Genomic DNA, 21,835 nt, shown 5'->3' with positions numbered 1-21,835 from the left:
CTTTAGGATCTTCGAGCTTACTATTTTGCAAGCCATTACTCCAGCTGTCAAGTTTGACATTCAAGTGCATTATGTAGATGAGGTGAAGCTGTCTCTCCTGCTTCTCATATTACAATGCTCACACATTCATTCCTATTGGCAGTAAGCAATAGACTCAGGAAATACATCTTAGTAGTATCAAAATTACTAATTCTTATGACAGTTGGAGGAGATTAGAACAGTCGCATTCCCACCCCTCAAAAAAAGAAAAAAAGCCCAACTCTCATCTGACTGGTGCAGTTGGTTTATGCCTCCCACTTTAAATCACTGTGTTTTCCAGGATACACAAGGTTTGAACCAAGCAAAATAAGGTTTCGGGGTCTTTAAAATCTAAAGTAGCACCATTGTCTATATACTTCAAACTTCTTTCTCTGTGATACTTTTGCCCCATTCTGACAGGCAAATGTGTTTCTTTCTGTTCAGTGTGGTGCTGTTATGCACATTTATATCGTGCTTAAGCAAAGAACGTCTTGAGTCGTAAAGACAGCATAAAGATCTCATAAAACAATATGAATTCAATATATAAAATGCAACTCATTAAGACGATAATGTGCAAATAATAATGTCTAGTTGAGGAACTACAAGGAAAGCCAATGCTAATATAAAAGTGTTTAGCAATATTGTGGTATCATCACTTCCGTTGCTATATAGAACCACTTGTCAGTTGTCCACCTAGTTCAGCACTATCTGAGCAGCAGCTCTTAAAATCTTCAGGATCTTCATGGGCATCCACTGGGGGTGGGACAAGAGGTTAGTTTACCCAGATGAACCATAACCTCCAGATTCCCTGCGTTCATTTTTTGAAGAAAAAAAAGTTTCTATCATTTATAGGTCATGGGATATGAGGCAGAATATGCAAGCCCAATTCTTCTCATTTGTTTTGTGAGAAACCTTGCTATTCACATCCTGTAAGCTCTCAAAAATCTACATATCCAAGATGGCCCTGGCTAATCTGGATTAATTTTATAAACCACTCTACTCAGATTGCAACTATAAAAGTACTCTGCCCACTTTGTGTTGCCTTTTCATAGTAGCTCATACTGAAATACAACCAGGTTGTATAAAAAGGAGATTAGGAGCATGAGCTGGAATCTCCTCTGTTGGATCCATTGGACTACAAACTGTCCCTAAGGAGCAAGAACAATGCTGACACCTGGTATTGTTACTGCTAGAGTGTAGGAACATCCCCAAAATTTTCAATTTAAACTTAGCCTCAGTGAAAGCCGTATTTTCCCTGGAATGCTTGAATTTTGGAATTGTGGTAAAGGCAGTTGAGAAATCATTCTGAAGGGGATCGGAGGAGAATCTGCATTCTTGCACTTGGGCTGTAATATTTTCCCCCCTTTAAAGAACAACACATTCTGAAGTAAAACAGAAAATGCAAATATTATATTTCTTTAATTGACAAATGTAGTTATAAACATTTCTTCTTTCAGTAGTGATATATGCTGTGCAAAATTTAGTACAACAAATTTTTCATTTAGCAAAAACCAATTGGTGCAAAAGTAGAATGGACTTCTAAAACTAACCTGACTGCACACGGAATCAGCACATCAAACCTCTGAAAGAATTATAAAATAGCCAGGAGGAACAAGTTAATTTCAGTCCAGCCAGTGTTGCAGTCTGAAGTGCCTGGAATAGAGTAACTTGAAAGTTTATCTTTCCTTAAATAAAATATGCAACATTAACTTGTAGAAGTTCTCATTCTTTGGGACTGCAACACAACATAATTCAATCCTTGCCACAGATTTGAAAATGATAACAACATTTTTACTGGCTTGTAGCCTAGGAATTAGCAAAGGTATGGACACAAAATTTTAATGTATTGCTGACAGAATAATTATCTGCAAATGTCATCAGTTTCATTGGAAAAGCAATCATGCTTTTCTAGTCGTAATGTACGGGGGGAAATGTCTCTAAGAGATTGGAATATGTATGTTACACTTAAACTGTATTTGTTTCCAATTTACTAACAGAACTATGGAGATGGAACTCCTTATGAACATATGACAAACAGGGACCTTGGATCACATGACAATCTATCTCCTCCTTTTGTGAATTCCAGAATACAGAGTAAGAAAAAGACTTATCAAAATTTGTATTACGCCTTTGTGTTTATAAGTATATGTGTGTGTGTGTGTGTGTGTGTGTGTGTGTGGAAATAGAAGAGTTCTCTATTTTTACAGTGTTTGAAATTTGTGTTCCCAGTAAGTTTGTGTTTGATTGTGGTAGTTACCAAATGTTTTCCATAAACCATTCCCAGCAGTGCCAATTAAATGCCTTGGTAAGGTACCCTGCAATGGCCACAATGTAGAAACAGTGTATACGTTTTATAAGCATTTTCAGTTGCGTGGTGTACTAGCTTACATATTACGTACTTTTCAGCAAATTATTGGAATTGCAAAACAAACAAAAAAAAGTACGCAGTGGTTAGTTGTCTCAATGAAAAAACAATTGGAGGTTAAGCTATCAGCAATCTGAAAACGTTGTTTTCTTTGGATAACAGTGTGAAGTTGCCTGCAGGGACTTGTAGTCTCTGGGCTGTAAATTTCTACATTAAGGCTGACCATGCCTGCAGCATGCTCCTCTTCTGACAGCCTGTGGTATTTGGCAAGTGTGTGCCCTCACAGTTGGATAATGCTCAGCCACTATCATTCTGACTTGCAAGGATCTCTTTCTGAATCTACAGCCATAATTTTGGCTGTCAGAAGAAAGTCTTTAATTACTTGCAAGTGCAGATAGCAGCCTTCCTTTAATCACATGTGATAAATGAGTTGTGTTAAGATAAATATATGATGTAAAAATATTAGTAATCCTTTTTCCCTGGCCAAGATCCCACCGTTCTCCTTCCACTTGTCAATGAACTAACTGAGATGCCTTAGTTTCAAACAACTGAACTTGAGCCAAGGAAAGCACTGAGTTGTAACTGCGATATATCATTCTGGGACCAATATATGCCCCTGAAATATCCCTTGCCTTTCATTATTAGGAAATATTTGTGAGTTGTTTAACATGTGAGACAGTGTTGAAGCTTGCAGTAATGTATATGTTAGTCACACACATGCAACGTAGTTACAGCAGCTCCAAGGGGTTGGCGTGAGCCAACAAAAGCAAGGAAATTCTGACCCTCCCTTCTTAACTCACACTATTAGGTTTGACTGCAGGCAGTGTAAATACAATCTTTACATTGTATTCATGGTCTTCTGTGAAACCCACTGTGCTGAGTGATGCTTTAAGGTTTGACCTTTTCACTTTGAAGGTTGTGCTTCTTCTTCTTCTTTTGCAACTGAAAAGTTGGTTTCTCTTGTCTCACTTTGTTTTGGCTTCCCTCAACAAAGAACACTTTAGCCTGTAAATCGTGTTGTGTTTCAGTTTTTGCCAAGAAAATTGTGCGTCCCTTTGTTTTAACCGCGAGTATTCGCTTTTCTCCGGGAAAAGACTTTTACAAGCACATTCTAAAGCATAAAAGCGAACATATTCTGATGAGAATTGTTGGAAAGACAGCACACTCATTTATTGAAGAGCTGTTAGGAGCTTGATTTTTCAAACCTAAACAAATAATTGCCCTTTTGTATTTGATGCAAAGGGTCCTTTGTTGTTGCTCATCAGCACTATCGGGATTGCTTGGCTTCAAATGGCCAGTGTGTGTTCTGTATCTGCACGTTCCAGACATTTCTATGCGTTCTGGCGCATTTTTAGACCCAAGGATACTGGTCTTCTGTGTGCTTGAGTATGCTTATGAGGGGAGCTAACAGCTTCTAACAAGTGTGGTATCATGTACTAAGGCATGCCTACCGTTCGAACCAGTGACCTTGCTCAGTGTTATGTTACCTTAATTTAAAATTGTACTTTTGTAATTAGAATGGTTCCCTTTTCATTTGTGTCTGTTCAGGCTAAACAGTTCCACCCCTTTTATTGAATTTTGCCATTTACTCTGAACCCAAACTGCAGAAGGTGTGCAGAGGGGGAAAGGATATAGAGAGATCTCACAAGAGAAATGTCTGCTCCTCTTGTGCCATTGAAATAAAACATACATTCATTTGCATGTGAGAAATGTTAAGAACAGGTGGGTCTGCTGCAGGGGTAGCCAACCTGGGGCACTCCAGATGTGGCTAGACTATGACTCCCATTATCCTCAGCCAGCATGGTCAGTGGTCAGGGATTATGGGAGTTGTAGTTAACTACCCCTGCTCTAATGCACGCTCACCTGAGTGGAGTAGATTCTGCCCCTATTTTGCAGTGCTAGCAAATCAGAAACAGTAATCATGCTCAGAAAATCTTCTGTTGAAAGAAACCTCTTCCTGAGCTGGCCTTTCCCTATAATGAAAGGAAGGCTGAAAAGTATAAATGTGGGAGACAAGGCCATCTTACTTACTGTAACAGTGAACACTGCTCTATCTGTGCACCTGGCATTAATGAAAGTGCTGTTCTGTCAGATAAGCAGTCTGGTCTGAAACATGGTATTTTGGTGTTTATGGAACGCTACATTTTCCACCTTGAGCAGATTTGGAACTGAGCGCGGCTGTGTTGCAGGCTAGACAGTTTACCTGAATGAAACAAAACTGTCTACGAGATGGCGGCAGGGAATGGGAAGTGCAAAACCAGCTGATAGAAAGACGACTTTCAGAGACAACCCAGAAATAATTGTTTGATCAGGGAAATCTCCCCCTCCCCATTTTTTAAAAAAAACTCCTCATGCATTACAGTTTTAATGGTGGTTGTGTCTTACACATGTTGGGCTTGTTTAGTTTTATCATTTTAAAAAGGGAAGAGGAGGAGGTATAAAATGATAGTAATTATAGGAACAAGGATTCACACAGATCTGTTGAAGTGACACCTTAAAAGCAGAAGTGACTTGTTGGGCAGGTTGGAGCTACCTTCCTGGGCAGGGGAGTTGCTATGGGTTTATCAGGAGAGAGAGGAAGGTTGGCAATTTTGCCATTTACCCTGAACCCAAAACACACCATCAGGAGCACCAGATGAGCACCACCGGTGCTTTTTCACTGCACCATGTCTTGCTTGGTATGTACATATACTTGAACCACAGTATCCCAGTTCCGGCATGGCGGGAAACTGATTTTAAAAGCCATGATATCTTCCTCAAATCTAGGAGTACAAAGTGAGAAAGAATGTAGCTAATGGAAGGGGGGTTTATAAGCCCAATTGCTGATGGTGGATTTTGTGTGCATGTGCGTGTGGTTGCAGTGTCTCTGGTCCCCTCTTTGCTTTGCAAATGTGTGTGGGCAGCCCCTGGTTTAATGTGACATAGTACCAAGCCCATGCCTTCCAGCACAATCCTATGTTCATCACCTCAAAATCAAGTCCTATTGAGTTCAGTCACACTTACTCTCAGGTCAGTGGGGAGAAGATTGCAGCCATTCTGTTGAATTTGTAGAGTAATACTTGCATAGCCATCCTACGCAAAGTAGCTGTTGTCTTAATTTTACGTGAACTGGAGGGATGGATTGGGGGGGAATTGGACATAATTTAACATAGTCATTACTGGAAATGTGCAGAGGAACCATGAATATTTGTTGAAATAATGTGGCAACTGTGGACCTACATTGCAAGCACTTGCTTTTAGGTATTAATTCCAGCTTTAAATGCTTTCAAAGTAGTTGGAAACCATGCAAGAAGTATTTAAATTAGCCTTCACTTCAAGCCGTGCAATAATTAGCTGTGGGGAATTAGCAAAGCTAAATTTATTTATGGCCAAAAAAAGATTGACTTCCCAAATTCTTTGTGTAGAAGCATAGCTTTTGGGCTCGCCAGCCAATCAAGTAAACTCTCTTTTACAGAATAAATCAGTAGTGCACTTTTGGGGCAGTGGAAATCTGTTCACATATTTCAGTACTATATAGGAGTCAGAATATATTGCTATGGATGCATGTCATTCCAGATTTGCTGCTCAATTTTCAGGTGCCTTCTTTGCGAGCTCCTCTTATCCTTCCTGGGTTATCTTGCTAGTACATTAAATCATTTACCAATATACAGTAACTTGTTTCTTTACCCCCTGTAGCTTAATGGAACATTTCACTGCTAGGATTAGATTGAGGTTTCGGGCGATCTTGAAGAAAGCTTCTGGCTTTCTACATTGACCTTTTGAATCTCATCTAGGTTAGTGGTTGATATTTTGATTTGGTTACTGTGGTCATATTGTGACAGCTGCTGGTTCATTATAATTCAGTTTCGCTGCTCAGTCTGCCTAGCAGGAATATTTAGGTTTGGGTTGCTTCAAAGAGTTTCTAACCATCCTGAGTTTAACCTAGCACCATGTAAAGGTGAAACATTGAAAATGCTTTCTTCTTTGCAGCACTGCCTTTAAGGGGCTGAGCTGGTTAGCATCTTTTGAGTGACAAACACATTGGAGCCAGAAAGGGAGGGAGCGAGAGAGAGAAGAAATAGCTCAAATAAGAAATAAGCCACTCTATGCAATGTATGTCATACAAAGCTGGAATCTTATTTGAGGACTACAAGTTTAGTTGAACAACACTAGATATTAAAATACATGATAAAAATGATAAAAGAAATTATGGGCATGTTGGCTAGTTCAGTTAGTAGAGCATGAGACTCTCAATCTTGGGGTTGTAAGTTCAAGCCCCATGTTGGGCGGAACATCCCTGCATTTGCAGGGGGGTTGGACTTTATGACCCTCATAGTCCTTTCCAACTCTACAATTCTATGATTCTATGAGATAAGATAATTGACCCATTGTGTCAACTATCCTGTGTTCCTGTAATCACCAGTATTGCTTAGATGTTAGCCCTCCCCACTCAGAGCTTTACCCTTTGGTGAAATTTGGAATAGGCCTCAGGTTTGTATCCTTTCCCCTTGCTCCTTGCAGGCCCAGGTTAAGGTGTGTGGAGCCTAAGACTGATAGTAGTATATCCTGTGTATTGTCCGTCCCCCCAACCCCAGTAGCAGATGGGTCTATGGTCTGATCCAATAGGACTCTTCTTAATGTTCTTAGTTCCATTTGAAGAAAGATTACTAGAAATAGAGGGGACTTTTTTGGCAGTAGCACACACATTCCCAAATAACCCATCCCACTCCAGATAGCCTCACAAGGTCTGCTCTGACAAATGACTGACCCAATTTCTCTCTCTCACACACAAACAACTGGCTGAATTTGTAGCATTCCAATCCTGACCAAAATAGGAGGCTGCATTTCAGTTTAAGGTGGTTCTACTCTTTTTTCTGCACCTTACAAAACAAAACACCTTGTTTTTTCCAGTGGGTTAACTCTTTATCTCTCCTTTCAAGCTAGGGCAGTTGTAAGTCAGAGGCTGTTTGTGTATCAAGTCACTGAGCATTTTTTAATAAAAAAAAGACATTGTAAAATATTACTGTTACTATCCTGCGTCCGTTTCCCTGTGTTGCGTATCAGATATATGTTCACGCGCACACACAGACACACAAACACACATGGAAACTTGTTTTCTGAAATACTTCATTCTGTTCACCTGGGGAAATGAAAATTAGCAGCTTTTTAAAGGTAATAGTGTAGGCACTGAGAATTAATGCCTGCGTAACAAAGGACTAATGTTATTTAGTGCCACATAGTTTTCAGGGAAGTTTACATTCCAATGTGTTTTGTTTTAGAACAAGCCTGAACATTTTTAATTAGTTATTTTTAGCTTCAGCCGCATTCCTTAAAAGAAAAGTGCAGAGTAATGTGTGTGAAACGTCTTTCATCTCCCTTCAGACGAACTTGATCCCCGTGGGTGGAAGGGAACTCCTATGAACTCCCAAATCACTGAATTTAAATCCTTGCTTTGGGGCTATGTTTGAACAAGTTTTGATTTTCAGATAGTTGATTGATAGCTGTCTTCCATGAAAATTCTTAGGGATAGGAAAAGGAAAGGAGAGGAGAAAAGAGTGAGACATGGTGCAAGAACAAAAATAGGCTTTAAAAACAGGTAAATTTTTAACAAATATGAGTGACTATTTTCTTATACTTATTACCTTAAGCTGAAAAAGTGAATATGTAAAATAATAGGTTTTGGTGACACACTTTTGGACTGACTTTAGGTAGAACTGGGAGCCACCCACCCAACACCGTAAATAAATACATTTGGTTTAGGATGGTTGAGCAAGGGTTGCTAATTCAAACCAAGGCACTGTAAGCAAAATTGTAAACACCAGTCTTTTGTTTCCTGATCCTGTTGAACTAAACGGTAGGGCGCTGATCGCAAAACTGTTCTGGCTTTCTTCAGCTCTAAGCAGAGACTCCTTTGGTGCACAGAACAGACGCTTTATTTTCATGTGCTTCTTCATGTTTATTTTTCTGCATTCCAAATTCACATAAAATCCAACCAGACAAAGAAATAGCTTTCCGAATAGCGTTTATATGGCATTTTAATGGTTAATGAGCTCCCAGCCCTTATCAAGATGAACTTAGTTTAGCTTTCAAATAAGAATTTACTGCTGTTCTCTCAGCTGAGCTGATATTAGTAGCTGAGGGAATTTGAGCTCACACCTGTTCTTGCATTAAAAGGCGTCTATAAGTGACTTCTTTAAAATATTCATAGAGGAGGGAAAATCCAATTTCTAGAAAATCTTAGCCAACGAGGAAATCATTCACAGGCTTGCCTTTTGAGGGGGAGGGGGAACCACACATTTGGTTTATGAATTGGTTCCCAGTATTAATACTTTCCAGAGGTATTTTTGGTCACATAATTAGTTGCCATATTATTTAAAGGAATATACTTATTTCAGATGGATAGGATGGCTTTTGGTGTGCCATGGTACACAGTTGCATTATAGCTGGAAATGGCTTCACATGCAGGAAATATGTGAAACAAAACAAATTTGCTGGTTTACTAGATGCACAACTGAGTGCATTCACACACACACACACACACACAGAGAGAGAGAGAGAGAGAAAGAGAGAGAGAGAGAGAGAGAGAGAGAGAGAGAGAGAGATGCTGTTCTCTACTTTAAGTCACAGGATGTGTGGACTTAGCTATAAAATCAATAATCAACTGATTCTGTGTTCCAGGAACAAAACTCTTTATGAATCAGATGTGTTTATTTTAATCTGAAATGGTACAGTATATATCCTGTATATACCATCAATAACCTAGTCAGGGAAAATACGTTTTAGGGAAAGCAGTATAACTGTAGGTTTACCTACAGTTTGTGAATGGGTCTGGAGGTCAGCATCAATACTCCATTTCCAGTTCTACAACCAGAAACAACACATTGCTGCTCTGATTCAACCAAGGCCAGTTAAGGGTAGTCTGCTAGGGGAAATGGAGTGTTGCCCCACCAACCTCAGCCTGTTCTTAGCCACCAACTTACCTGGGGGTGGCACTGCCTATCAACTCCCACTTTCTTAGTCTCTTGAAGAACAGAGCAGGGAAAAGGAGGAGGTGAACAAAGGTAGAATTAGTTGCCTCAGCCTGCCATTAGTTCTGCCTTTGCTGATTGCTGAGTTCCTGACCTTTTGCCCTATGAATTCCCAATGGGCACCAGCCCCCAATGGCCAAGGTCTGTTAATGCACAGAATTAGGCTTCTTTATATGTAGCACTAGCTGGATGAGTAACAACAGCAGTTGGGTGTTGTTCCTCTTCCATCCATTTGGAAAAAACCACTGCTAGCACCAGCCAAGTTCTGGAGAGGAAGCATGTTTATGTGAGTGTTGGTGGCTTCATTTCTACCTCTGTTGTTTTTTTCTGGAAGCAATTAACACAGAAATGAGTGCTAAACTTGTACTAGATTTCTAGAAGTACCTTTTACGTTGTATGAAGGAGCTCATAAAACACAGAAATTAGCAGGTAAGCAAACGTTGAGAAAACGGTATAAAGTGCTATCTGAATATAGCATTAGGCTACCATCACAAAGCAGTATGCGTGTATTTATACCTCACATTTTTCGCTGATGGGACTCAAGGCGGCTTACAGATAGAAACAAGAATTGCTAAGAACATAGGAAAAACAATAATTAAAAAACAATGAAACATTAGTAGAAATAAAACTATATATATACATAAATATTTTATTCCATTTTCATGACTTTTTCCTAACCATTAAGTTCCATATTATATTATATTCAAACTTTCATACTACTTCCAGAAATATGGTGCAAGTTTCCATGTTATTTGTTTCCAGAATTCTGTTTGCAAATAATATGGAAATAAGTGATAAACTTGTGATGTATTCTACTATGGTCCCACTACAGTTCAGAAAGTGGCTTTTACATAGAGTGAAAGCTCAAATATAAAGCGAAGATTAACAGATAGGGAACACCATGAAAATTGAATAAGCTGCCACGTAAATGCCGCGTTAGGCATTTGATCAAATCTTTCCTATTGAAATCAATGAACTGAATGGCTCCCAGTACCTTGAATGTGGCTTCCATTTCATAACTTGCAAAATTCCTACATGGACTCTACTAATCTTTGGAAATATTGAAGGCATTCACATCCCCCCCACAACAGATCTCTCTCTCTCATTTTAATTAGATGCATCCTCTAATTTATCTAAGCAACTTCTATGAAAAACTGGTATCTCTCTTGGTAATTGGGAGATTTCATTCCAATATTGGCCTGATTTTGTTGTGAAGCTAGTGGGTTTCTTGGTTGACCACTGTGTAAAGGGATTAAAGGCACTTGATCAACAGCTCATAAAGAGCTGTGATACCTGCTGATCTGTTCCTTAGGTTAATGTAGTGAATAGTGATAACATATGCTGTGTGCTCTACATAAGACCCCAGATTACTTGTATGCATTACAACCAATTTTATTTGGAGAATAAGGAAAAGTCACATATTGAAAGGAAGTACTCAGAGGCTAGCTAGAGCCCATTAAATAGTGCTGTGCTGAAATCTGTTCTCCAATTTCTCAAGTTTTCTTCCAACTTTGAAAGAGGCTTCCATTTTTCTGCTTCTTTCCCCACCTGACTTTTTTTTCTTACAAGCAGTGCAGAGGTGGTCCTGCCTTGTCACCTCCTTCACTCCCAGTGTTGCCCTTGTAGAACTTGGCAGGGCAGAGGATGGAGACAAAATGAGAATTCATAGGTGCTGCCTAGCATTGGCTTTGATTCTACCTACTGTTGGCTTTCCTCCCTGTTTTCCATCCTCCCAGCCCCAATGGGCACCAGCCATCACTGGTGGTGAGACCTGCTGTTCCCAGTTTGAACATTAATTGCAGGTAAGGGGTACTTGGAGGAGAGGTTGGCATCCACCTGGAACAGACTTTACGAAAGGTGGAGGACTCTCCTTTCTTGGAGGTTTTCAAGCAGAGGTTTGGTGACCATCTGTCATGTAGTTGAGATTTCTACATTGTAGGTGATGCACTAGATGACTCTACAATTCTGTGGTTCTGTCTTTACTCATCCCCTGGAGATAAATAGAAGGTTGCTGCTCGTGGAAGTGGTGCCTGGAGCTGCAAGACTGAGAATAATTTCAAAACTGTTAGTGTATGTGGGACTAGGAGCGATGATTGTTATATCCTGGGGGTAAGGACTGAGAGTGGCAACCCAGGTGGGAAGTAGGAGGAAGACTGCCATATTTGAGGTGTGGCTGCTAACTAGAGTTTGTAGCTTATTTGTGCAAAACCCAGTGTTGACTTTGTGATCTATTTGGCCTTGTATGTGCTGTATCTTTGTGTGTATGTCCTAGGCTAGATTTTCCCTCCTTTTTGTTGTTAAAATTGTTGGATTAGGTCAGTTTGTATTGATTTGTATTGCTTACAAACTTGTATGTATGGATTTATATTTTTGTTAGGTGTTTACTTACTTACTGATACTGTGGTTATTTGTAATTGTCCATACATTTTTTTTATGTATCTATTGTCTTTTCTCAGAAAGCATTTTCCAAAGGGATGATATATGTTGTTTGGAAAGTCTGCCTTGTTTTCCAACCAAGGATTTGTAAAGCTGTTACAGTTTTATTGGGAGTTGTTACATTTCAAGTTTTGGGTTGTAAGCCACTTCTGTTGCCATGTGAATGGCAGAAAATGTAACATGTAAATGTTTCAATAATGAATAATATAAATAAATTAGTACTGAGGGCTGTTGGTATAGGTAACAGTACATGTAACAACATGAGCTTCAGAAGTTAGACATAGTTTTAACTTGCACAGTACTTCAGACACAGAGTACTGCAAATTATCAATATTGAAATGGCATTACTTGCATGTGAGTTTGTTTCCTTAAATTGAATGGTATTTACTTCTGAGTAGACATATAGCATTGCACTGTAAATATATTTGCAGAACCCAAGGAATGAGGGAGGGAGGGAATGAAAGCTAGTTTGGGAAGCCTGTCATCAGAAGGACAGATAAATCTGTCTCTAGCAAAGGTACAGGGTTGACCCATCCTTGATATGAAAAACAGTTAACACTGTTTTATGAAGCTTCCTCCCCTCATGCTGCTCACACCTTTTCGGTTTATGTTTTCAGGTATGAGTGCCCAGGTTTTGCTTAAACGCAAATTAAAACTGAGATTCTTTCTGTGCCAGATAAATGCAGCTTCCTAGGAAACACGCAAGTCGTATCCCTATTCCTTCATGGCATTGTGATGGAACGGCACTGTATCCAGCGAGCTGACATGTGTTGTTCTTCTGTTCAGATATTTACAGAGAGGCATTTCCTCTTCCACAGCTGTGTTACACCCAGGGTAGGCTCCCCAAGAGAAGACAAGGGTAGCTTAACGAGACCGTAATTCCTTTTCTCTCTGAGGTCTTGTTTATACAATCAGAAATGTAGGTTGCCTTCGCAAATTGACATCCTTTGTTTATATGGCCAGGGGATTCCAGAATGTGTTAGACACAGACTTCTGCTCAGTATCTCTGGTCACTCTCCAGTAATTGTGTGGTTGTACTGAATTATCTATCCTACATAAAACTGCTAAGGAAACAATGTTGTCATTCCACGGATTTATTATGATTTTGAGATATCAACTGTGCTGTTAATCAGTAATACAATCATATGCATGCTTACTCAGAAGTAATTCCCATGAAGTTCAATGGGATGTGTTGCCAGGTAAGGGACTACAGTGTGGAATCCAAAGGCGGTTTTACTGCCCATCCTAAGCCTGGCTGGGCTCTCACCAGGAAGGGGGAAGTAGGGAAGTGGAAGAAATTAAAATTTTGTGTGCATTTTGATGAGAAACTGTCCAGTTCACACTTTTCAAACCACTTTGCAAACTGAAACACAATTATGCTTTGAAATTTGCGCTTTTACAAATTTGCACTTTTGCCATTTTTAATGTTTTGGGACTTACGTAATTTCTGGGAAACCATGAACAAGGTGTGATGATAAGATTGTGGGGGAGAGGATAGAGAGACATATAAAAGCAGCTATGTTGGTCTGGTCACAAGATAATTAACATAATGCCATATATTGAGTAACCTGCTGACCTTTAAAAGCCGCTCACAGATCCCTAACCACGGATCCACTCTGTCCAAAGGTGAATGCCAGGGATATTTGTAGAATTTAGCACCTGTTGCTATGCATACTTACTTGGACATAGAAAATCTGCCTGAGCTCTGTGAACATTACTCCCTAGCAGTTGTGCATAGGTCCCATTGAATTCAGTGGGGCTTATTCCCAGGTAAGTGAGTGTAACACTGCAGCCATGTGTTTCTTTAAAAAAAAGTTTATATTGAATTTTTATTTACAATAAAAAACTCATTCCCCATCAGCTGGCTGTATAAGATATATATCATTAGCTGCATTTTAATGATTTCCCTAGCTTATTCAGAAATACAATATACGTCTCACCTCAACTGAAATTCAGAATTCCTTTCCCCTTGTCCCAGCAATATCATGTGCTAGAATTGTTAGTTAATTGTTGTTGTTTTTAAAAAAGATGTATCAACCTCTTAAAAATATGAAATGGGAGAAGTGGAAATACTGTGTTTCCAGAATCATGTTGCCCTGCTATTCTGTTGTGCAGTGTGTCCTTATACTTTTCTGTTCAATAGTGATAGGTATCATAATGTTTCTGGATTGTAATTAGAATGGTCCTGTTGTATTATTTTTATATCAGGCGTAGGCAAACTCGGCCCTCCAGATGTTTTGGGACTACAATTCCCATCATCCCTGACCACTGGTCCTGTTAGCTAGGGATGATGGGAGTTGTAGTCCCAAAACATCTGGAGGGCCGAGTTTGCCTATGCCTGATTTATATATTTATTTCATAAAATTTGTACACAGCTTGATTATTATTATTATTATTAAAAAAAACTTCAAATAATTTTACAAAAGGTAACATGGTAAAATCAAGGGGGGAAATGACGACCCTAATTTGAAACCATACAAAAGTTAAAATACTAAAACAGCCCGAAAAATTACTTCATGCTATTAGCTTGCTGGAGTGATCATAAACATATTTCCTTAAAGGCAGGTTATAAATCAGGTGTGCATATACACACTCATATATGTAGTCTTAACCTTCATTCTATTTTGGGTGGCAAGGAATGTACACTTGTTGTACTTTTCATTGTGCAGTTCCTGTATAAGTAGACGTATAGAGTAGTCCTTCTAGGACATTGCCACATATTGTCACTGGTACAACAGTCCCATATTTCAGTCAGTCACCACTTTAAACAAACAAAACAAAAACCCTGTGACATAAAAGCCATCTCTATAGCTCTATAGGTTAGCTATTTGAATTGGGCCTTGAAACTAATTGGCAGCCAGTGCAGTATGCTCAGATGGTCTTGCCCTAGTGAGCAACTTAGCTGCTGAATTCTGCACCTGCTGAAGTTTTCCAAGTGTCTTCAGAGGCAGCCCCATGTATAATGTGTTGCAGTAATCTAACCTAGAGGTTAACAGAGCATAGACGACAGAAGTTAGGATATCCCTGTCCAGATAGGGATGTAGTAGAACACCAGATTGATTTTTTTCATAGAGAAATTGTCAGGGAAAGGTCAAGAAAGTGTATGGGCTAGCACATGCCATATGTTGTTTGGGCACTTTTCTGTCACCAAGGACAATTCGCCTGGTAACCCAGAAAACCATTAAAGATAGTTAATGTTAGTTCTCAGTTATAGTGAGAATTTCTCCGAGATTGTTTACAATACTTTCATACCATTTTAACTTTAAAATACAGGGTTTTTTGCTTGTAATTGAAAATAAAAAAATAGTTTCTTAAAGGAACAGAGAACTCAGTTTGCAGGGGAAAACATTTAATGTATTTTTTAAAAAAAAATTCAAGCTTCCTTTGGTAACTCTGGGTGTTTGGGTATTGTGAAGCACATCTGGTACTACAGACACAGATTTTTATTGTGGGTAAAAGTTATACCCAACCATAATTTGGAAATCTCATTGTGGGGGTCCAAAAAAAACCCCATTAGTGTATTGTTGTTTTCGAGAAGTGGATGAAGTTTAAATAATAATAAATAATATGGATATAAGCACGTGCCAATCTTGAACATGCCTATTAAAATGGAAAAGGAAAAGTTAGCTTCTTCTGCTATATGGGAATATTAAAAAAGAAAAAGAAAAAACATTCCGTCTGTAGAAGGGATGGGGAACCACTTTTAAGCAGAAGATCAGATCCTTGAGTGACCAGCTCTCACGCTGGACAGGTAGGCATGGCTGACTTCTGCCAAAAGCAGCCTGGCTTGTGCTTGATGCCAAATTCAAACAGTGCCAAATGCAAGCTGTGCTGCAGAGAAACAATCACACTGCTTAGAGTGCACTTCCGATTGTTCCTTTTCAGCTGTAGTTTACTTGTCGTGTGGCCGACGTTGTATAATGTTAGGTGAGTGAGTGACGGGTGTGGCTTGCTCACAAACAGGTTCCAGGGCTGCTGCTGCTGCTGCTGCTGTTGCTGCTGCTGCTGCTGCTGTTGTATAGGTACTGCAAAGTACCGTATTTTTCGCTCTATAAGACGCACCAGACCACAAGACGCACCTAATTTTTGGAGGAGGAAAACAAGAAAAAAAATATTCTGAATGGCAGAAGCCAGAACAGCAAGAGGGATCGCTGCGCAGTGAAAGCAGCAATCCCTCTTGCTCTTCTGGCTTCTGGGATAGCTGCGCAGCCTGCATTCGCTCCATAAGATGCACACACATTTCCCATTACTTTTTAGGAGGGAAAAAGTGAGTCTTATAGAGCAAAAAATACGGTATTTTCAATGTGGCAAAAGAGGGAAAGCCTGGTTATAAGGATGGAACAGCAGTGGGAACAATGCTCTGTTGGGTTGTAAATTAACATGATATAGGATGCAATCCTAACCCCCTTTCCCTGGGAGTCAGCACCATAATTGAACTTACTTCTGAGTAGGCAAGGTTAGGATTGCAGCCTTGGTGGTCAAATATGTGCTGTTGTTCAGGGTATGTCATTACTATTAATCACACGCCTTTCACCCTACAGTCGCAGGACATATTGGAACAGTTAGAACACAAAATCAAAAACAACTTGCAACCATAGAAATAAAGTGGACCCTATATCTGTATCTGAAGAAGTATGCGTGAGAAAGTTAGTTTCAGTAAATAATTCAATTCAGTCCTTTCCCCTTGCTTCTTTATATCATGATTCACCTTGATTTAAAATAGGGGTAGAGACCCCCTGGCATGCAGTCCATTCTTAGTCTACCAGAGTTTCCAATTTGGCCTGCAAGTCTCTTCCCCCCCCCCATACCACACCCACCTGGTATCACTTGATAGGCAGGCAATGTCAGCTGATGGGCAGGGGTTCAATCCTGTTTTGTTCACCTTCATGTACTAGTTCAACATAGGGAACTTATAGCCACTGAGGCCACATGAGTATCCAGTGACATTGTCAAATGGAAGAGAAGCATCAAGATGAAAACCTGTTGCTTCCAGGGGAGTGCAACTCTGTCCAGAACTTAACTTTCATCTTCCTAGTTTAGGGGACACCTTTATACCATATGATCTCTGTATTCTGGTTTTCCTAGATTGGTGCCATTCAGGGGGGGGGAAATGTAATGAGTTTTTAAAAATTATTCTGGAAAGCACTTATACCATGGATAGAGAAACATTTTAATAGCATGTTCATCTAGTTCATATTTATCATTTTAATTTTAACGTGTTTTACAATTTTGAAGTATTTTGACTACTTTGAAGCTTTTCACAGTGTACTTAGAGTTTCAAAGTATTTCTGGAGCAAATAGCTTAGGCTTCCATCCTGCATATACTTACCTAGGAGTGAGATCTGTTTTGCAGAATAGGACTTAGACTAAAAAGACTGTTACCATTTGTACCCTGGGATGTATTGTCCAGGGCATTCAGAGTAAATAAAATAGTATGGTTAGCCTCTACAACCACCTCAGAGATTCCACTGTTTGGAGAAAGGTAAGTCTCTCCATCCCCGAAATAGGCTTGCATGCAATGAAGAGTGAACTCCTTTGCATTTTTTTGTTACTCAAAGGATTAGTTTCAGAATGAATGAGTATTTAACTGAGTGTGCCATTTTTGGTACAGTTTTTCAACTGTTCCAAAATGGATTCACATCCCCATGTGTCAGAGAAATGGGATTGACTGAAACTTTGTTGAATTTGCTTTGTTCATAAAGTGTGACATTGCCCTTGGTGCCCTTTGTTTTACTCTGTGGCTCTCGACACCACTCTGATTGGGGATGGGGTAGAAACACAGGTTTTATGCTAGGGTACAAAATGGGATCTCCTGGTTTACTTGCTGGCTATATGCTGGAACTGGCTTGTACTGATGCAAATTGATGTCCATCTATTCCAGGATTCAGGCAGAGTCCTTCCTAACCCTCTCCCTTCAGCCAGAGCTGAACACACACAAAGTTTGCTTTCTTCTACTGAGTTCTTGTTCGAGCTGCATGAATAACCTGACTAAGGGCACAATCCTGTGTACTAATGAACATACAGTGGTACCTCAGGTTAAGTACTTAATTTGTTCCTGAGGGCTGTTCTTAACCTGAAACTGTTCTCAACCTGAAGCACCACTTTAGCTAATGGGGCCTCCTGCTGCCGCCATGCCACCAGAGCACGATTTCTGTTCTCATCCTGAAGCAAAGTTCTTAACCCAAGGTACTCTATCTGGGTTAGCGGAGTCTGTAACCTGAAGCGTATGTAACCTGAAGTGTATGTAACCCAAGGTACCACTGTAATGGGATTTAGTTCTGAGTAAACTCAAATAAAATTGCTCTGTAAAGGCAACTCTTTTCTGACTCTTGCATATTCTTCTCTAGTGAGATGTACTATTGTTGATGATAGAGAGTATTTTATGGTGTATGCAGCCTTGGTATTTGACATATCCTGTCAGAGGACAGAGGGGTTGGGTTAGGTTATCATGCTAGGGGATTCCATGTCTGCTGTAGTGGAAGTTTAAACAGCAGGGGTACAGAACAGAGGAATACTACGGCATTGTTTAAGCTGCTCTATAGCACCTGATCATTATTCCTTCCATTTTATGGTTTACCTGTAGTGCTTGTTGTAACAAAAGAAACAAAACCTCTGTAATTATATGGGAAGGGGGAGAAAATTGCATTTTAGTGCCTCGGATCTTGAGCTGGAATGGGGTCTGCTTTTAGAGAATTTAATTTGAAAGAACCCAACACATATGTCTGCATTTTTGCACACATTTAAAGTTGCTCCTGAGAAAAGGTAGTTATTCTTAGTGGAGGCTGATCCTGGAATGTCAAGAAATTTTATTTTATTTTTTAAAATATACCTTTCAAAAACTTGGAAGCCACACACACTTTCTTGTCTCTCACAGAGTTTATACATCTGTCTGACCTCAGTGAAGTTGTGCAGATATTTCTGTCCATCAGGACTGCATAGCACTCAGCCAATCCCAGTTCAGAAGTGTGGCTGTGGCAAATAGGCCCCTCCCATTTGGGAAAAACCATGTGAGTGATTGGACTGCCCTTAAGGACAGACCCACTATGAAACCTTCCACTCCATCTGTTATTATGAGGGATAAGCAGCATTCACAGTATTGACCTACTAGAGCTACTCCCTACTCCTTGTAGCTAGCCAGGGAAAGCTTGTGGTTGCTAGTTTGAGCAGCTTGTTTATTATTAATATATGTTAAGAGAGAGAGCAATGCTGGACAGGATGTGTCAGGATCTTTCTATAATACAGTTTGCCCCCTTTAATCATTTGCATTTACTTTAGTGAACAGGGAGGAGCACTGATAGGAGAAATGGTGGGTGGCTTCTGACTGTGTTGCAACTTTCAACACTTGTACATTATTAGAACTGTTTCTAGGTGTGTCTCTAGGTTTGAGAGAAGTACAGATATTTTGCATTCCTGTTTTCTTTGGGTTTAAAAATGCTATGTGTGTTTGGCTGCTGTGAGAACAGGGAGTTGGACTTGCTGGGTCTTTGGCCTGATCTAGCACGGGATCTTCTGTTGTGGTGATTATATGATGTGCTGTTTATACAAAGGATACCTGTTGTGGAACCACCTTATTGTGGTGGAACCACTCTGCACAAACAGAGGTTCCTCCTTGGTGTGGGAGGTGTATTCCTTCTCTTTATTTTTGAGGCTCATCATGTCTCCTCTGCTCAAGTCTGTAAGTGGAGGCTGTGTTTTGCAGGGAGGAGTTGGTGGTGCTGATAGTGAAACTCCTTAGGCTGCATCACACTTTGAGTAGAAAACTGCCTGCACATTTTTCTTCTCAGTAAGCCAGTTGGCGAGAATCTCCTTGTCTTCATACCTTTAAAAAACAATCACACCAGAGGATCTGGAAACTTAACTTAAAAATCCTCATCTCTGTCACTGGCTCATAGTGTGTTGTTGGCAGCATTATTCTGCTATCCTTTCAATCAAAAGGGCTAGCTAACTAGAAATAAAATAGTAGTCAAGTATAATTTTAGAGGCTAGCAAATGTATTATTGCATAAGCTTTAACGGTTTGTCAAGAACGAGGCATCTGATGAAGTGGACTTTCACCCTCCGAAGCTTATTCCATAATAAAACGTTGGTCTTTAAAGTGCTAATAAAATTTTGTTGTTGTGGACGTTCTGCTAAAATTGCACTATGGTCTGCTTTACAGGATTGTTGTGAGGATTTTTTAAAAAAACTTTAAAATGCTAAAAGCAGGACATTTCAGATGATGGTTGAGATGAGAACTTAGTGCACAGAACCTGTATATAGTACAAGATCATGGATTGCACCTTGCCTTGGATTTGACAGGAGCCTATATGTAAAGTCCTATGTTTGTAAGCCTGAATAGCCTTATTGTGCCTTTCCCCCCTTTTTATAGAAAAGCTTTTTTCATGATTCCAAAGCTGCACTCCCCTTCCTCGATTCAAAAACTGGGGGCAAGCAGGCTGGAGAGGGGCTTTTATTTTGCTTATTCCTTATTTACCAGTATTTTGTTTATATCCATCCTACCTTTCCTCCAAGGAGCTCGAGGGTTTCCTTTCGCCATGTTATCCCCACAGCAACCATGTGAGGGAAGTTAAAATGAAAGAGCCACACACTGAATTTCATGGCTAATTTTAACCCTGGTCTCCTAGTTCATTTAATAAACCCCCCCCCCCCACTGCAACTTCTAGATTACAGTGGTACCTTGGGTTAAGAACTTAATTCGTTCTGGAGGTCTGTTCTTAACCTGAAACTCTTCTTAACCTGAGGTACCACTTTGGCTAATGGGGCCTCCTGCTGCTGCCGCGCCGCTGTCGCCTGTTCTCATCCTGAAGCAAAGTTCTTAACCTGAGGTACCATTTCTGGGTTAGCAGAGTCTGTAACCTGAAGCGTATGTAACCCGAGGTACCACTGTATTTTTCTAGTTATGGGAGGGGGAATAATCCTTTCCCATTGCTGTAGAATTTTATGGTGTCTCTTGGTAAAAGTCCTGTATGACACCTTTAAGATTCACTAACTCAGGCTCCAGTCCAGTACATACTTGTCAGGGTATTCTGACAATGTAATTCTGACTAATGTATAGCTTATTTGGCCTGAAACCGCACCAGAAATTGTGGCAGCAACTGTGAACCAAAGATAATTTTCAGTTTAATTTAGGTGCTATTTGCAAAATTGCAGTTCTTAAATATCCATGGTAGCTTTGCACAGGAGGAGGAAACCAGAACAACTTGCCCACACCCCTGTAACTGCTCACTGGTCAAGCCGCCATGACTGTCTAGCAACCCCACCAGGTCTGGTAGGTCCCAGTCACTGCTCTGTAGGTGCACTGTCTTGTTATAGAATGAAGGTTGTAGAAGAGACATTCACTCAAAATCCAAAACAATTCTTAACAAGAAGAATGTCTTAGATATGAGGGAGAACAAGACATTGATTTATCTATTGGAGCAGTCGACTTTGATATATACAGACTATGGCCGTTGTGCCTTTTGAAAACCTTAAAGCAAAGAAAACCTTAAAGCAAAACCTTAAAGCAATAGAACCCTTCCAAAGACTATTTTATTAATGCTAAGAGGGAAGAATGGGGAGTTCTTTGGAACAGTTTTAAGAATATGATCATTTTGGAAGTATAGTTGGAAGAAAGTTGAATACATATCTATCAGGCAGTTGTGAAACATTTCAAAGAAGTGTGCAGTTCCAGACAGCTGTCTTTTAAACTTTTCATAGATCCTCGAAGGGTGATAGCATCAGCTTCCCCGCCCCAAGACAGAGGAGTTGTTTCACTTGCTCTAGTGGTGCCTAGTGTGCTGTAAAATTGGTTATGCTATATAAATTGGACATGATCCAATCAAGGTAAATGCTTTTAAAATAATTGTGTGCAACTGCAGATTCAGCTTTTGAAGGGAGTTTGCATACAAAGAAATATTGAGTTACTGATGTGCAGCACCTGTGTCAGTATTTGACACTTAAAATTATTATTATTATTATTATTATTATAAAACTTAAAACAACAACAAGATAATAATTGGTATAAATGTTAA

At 39.8% G+C, this 21,835-nt stretch overlaps 1 protein-coding gene across 13 annotated transcripts in view; it reads left to right on the top strand.

Moving 5' to 3' along the window:
• Nucleotides 1-21,835, top strand: part of TCF4 (transcription factor 4) — a 339,468-nt gene that overhangs the window by 114,145 nt on the left and 203,488 nt on the right. For all 13 annotated transcript variants that reach the window (XR_013977605.1, XM_080973481.1, XM_080973470.1 and 10 more), the window contains one exon: nucleotides 2,016-2,112. Coding sequence is in view for 12 of the 13 variants with exons in the window: in XM_080973481.1 (XP_080829607.1) it covers nucleotides 2,016-2,112 (97 nt within the window). In the remaining variant the exon portion in view is untranslated. The remainder of the gene's footprint in view (nucleotides 1-2,015; nucleotides 2,113-21,835) is intronic.

This window comes from Podarcis pityusensis, assembly GCF_964106645.2.
Source record: "Podarcis pityusensis genome assembly, chromosome: 11".
Classification (NCBI taxonomy): domain Eukaryota; kingdom Metazoa; phylum Chordata; class Lepidosauria; order Squamata; family Lacertidae; genus Podarcis; species Podarcis pityusensis.
The sequence above is the reverse complement of the archived record's forward strand: the minus strand, read 5'-3'. Positions and strand labels throughout refer to the sequence as shown.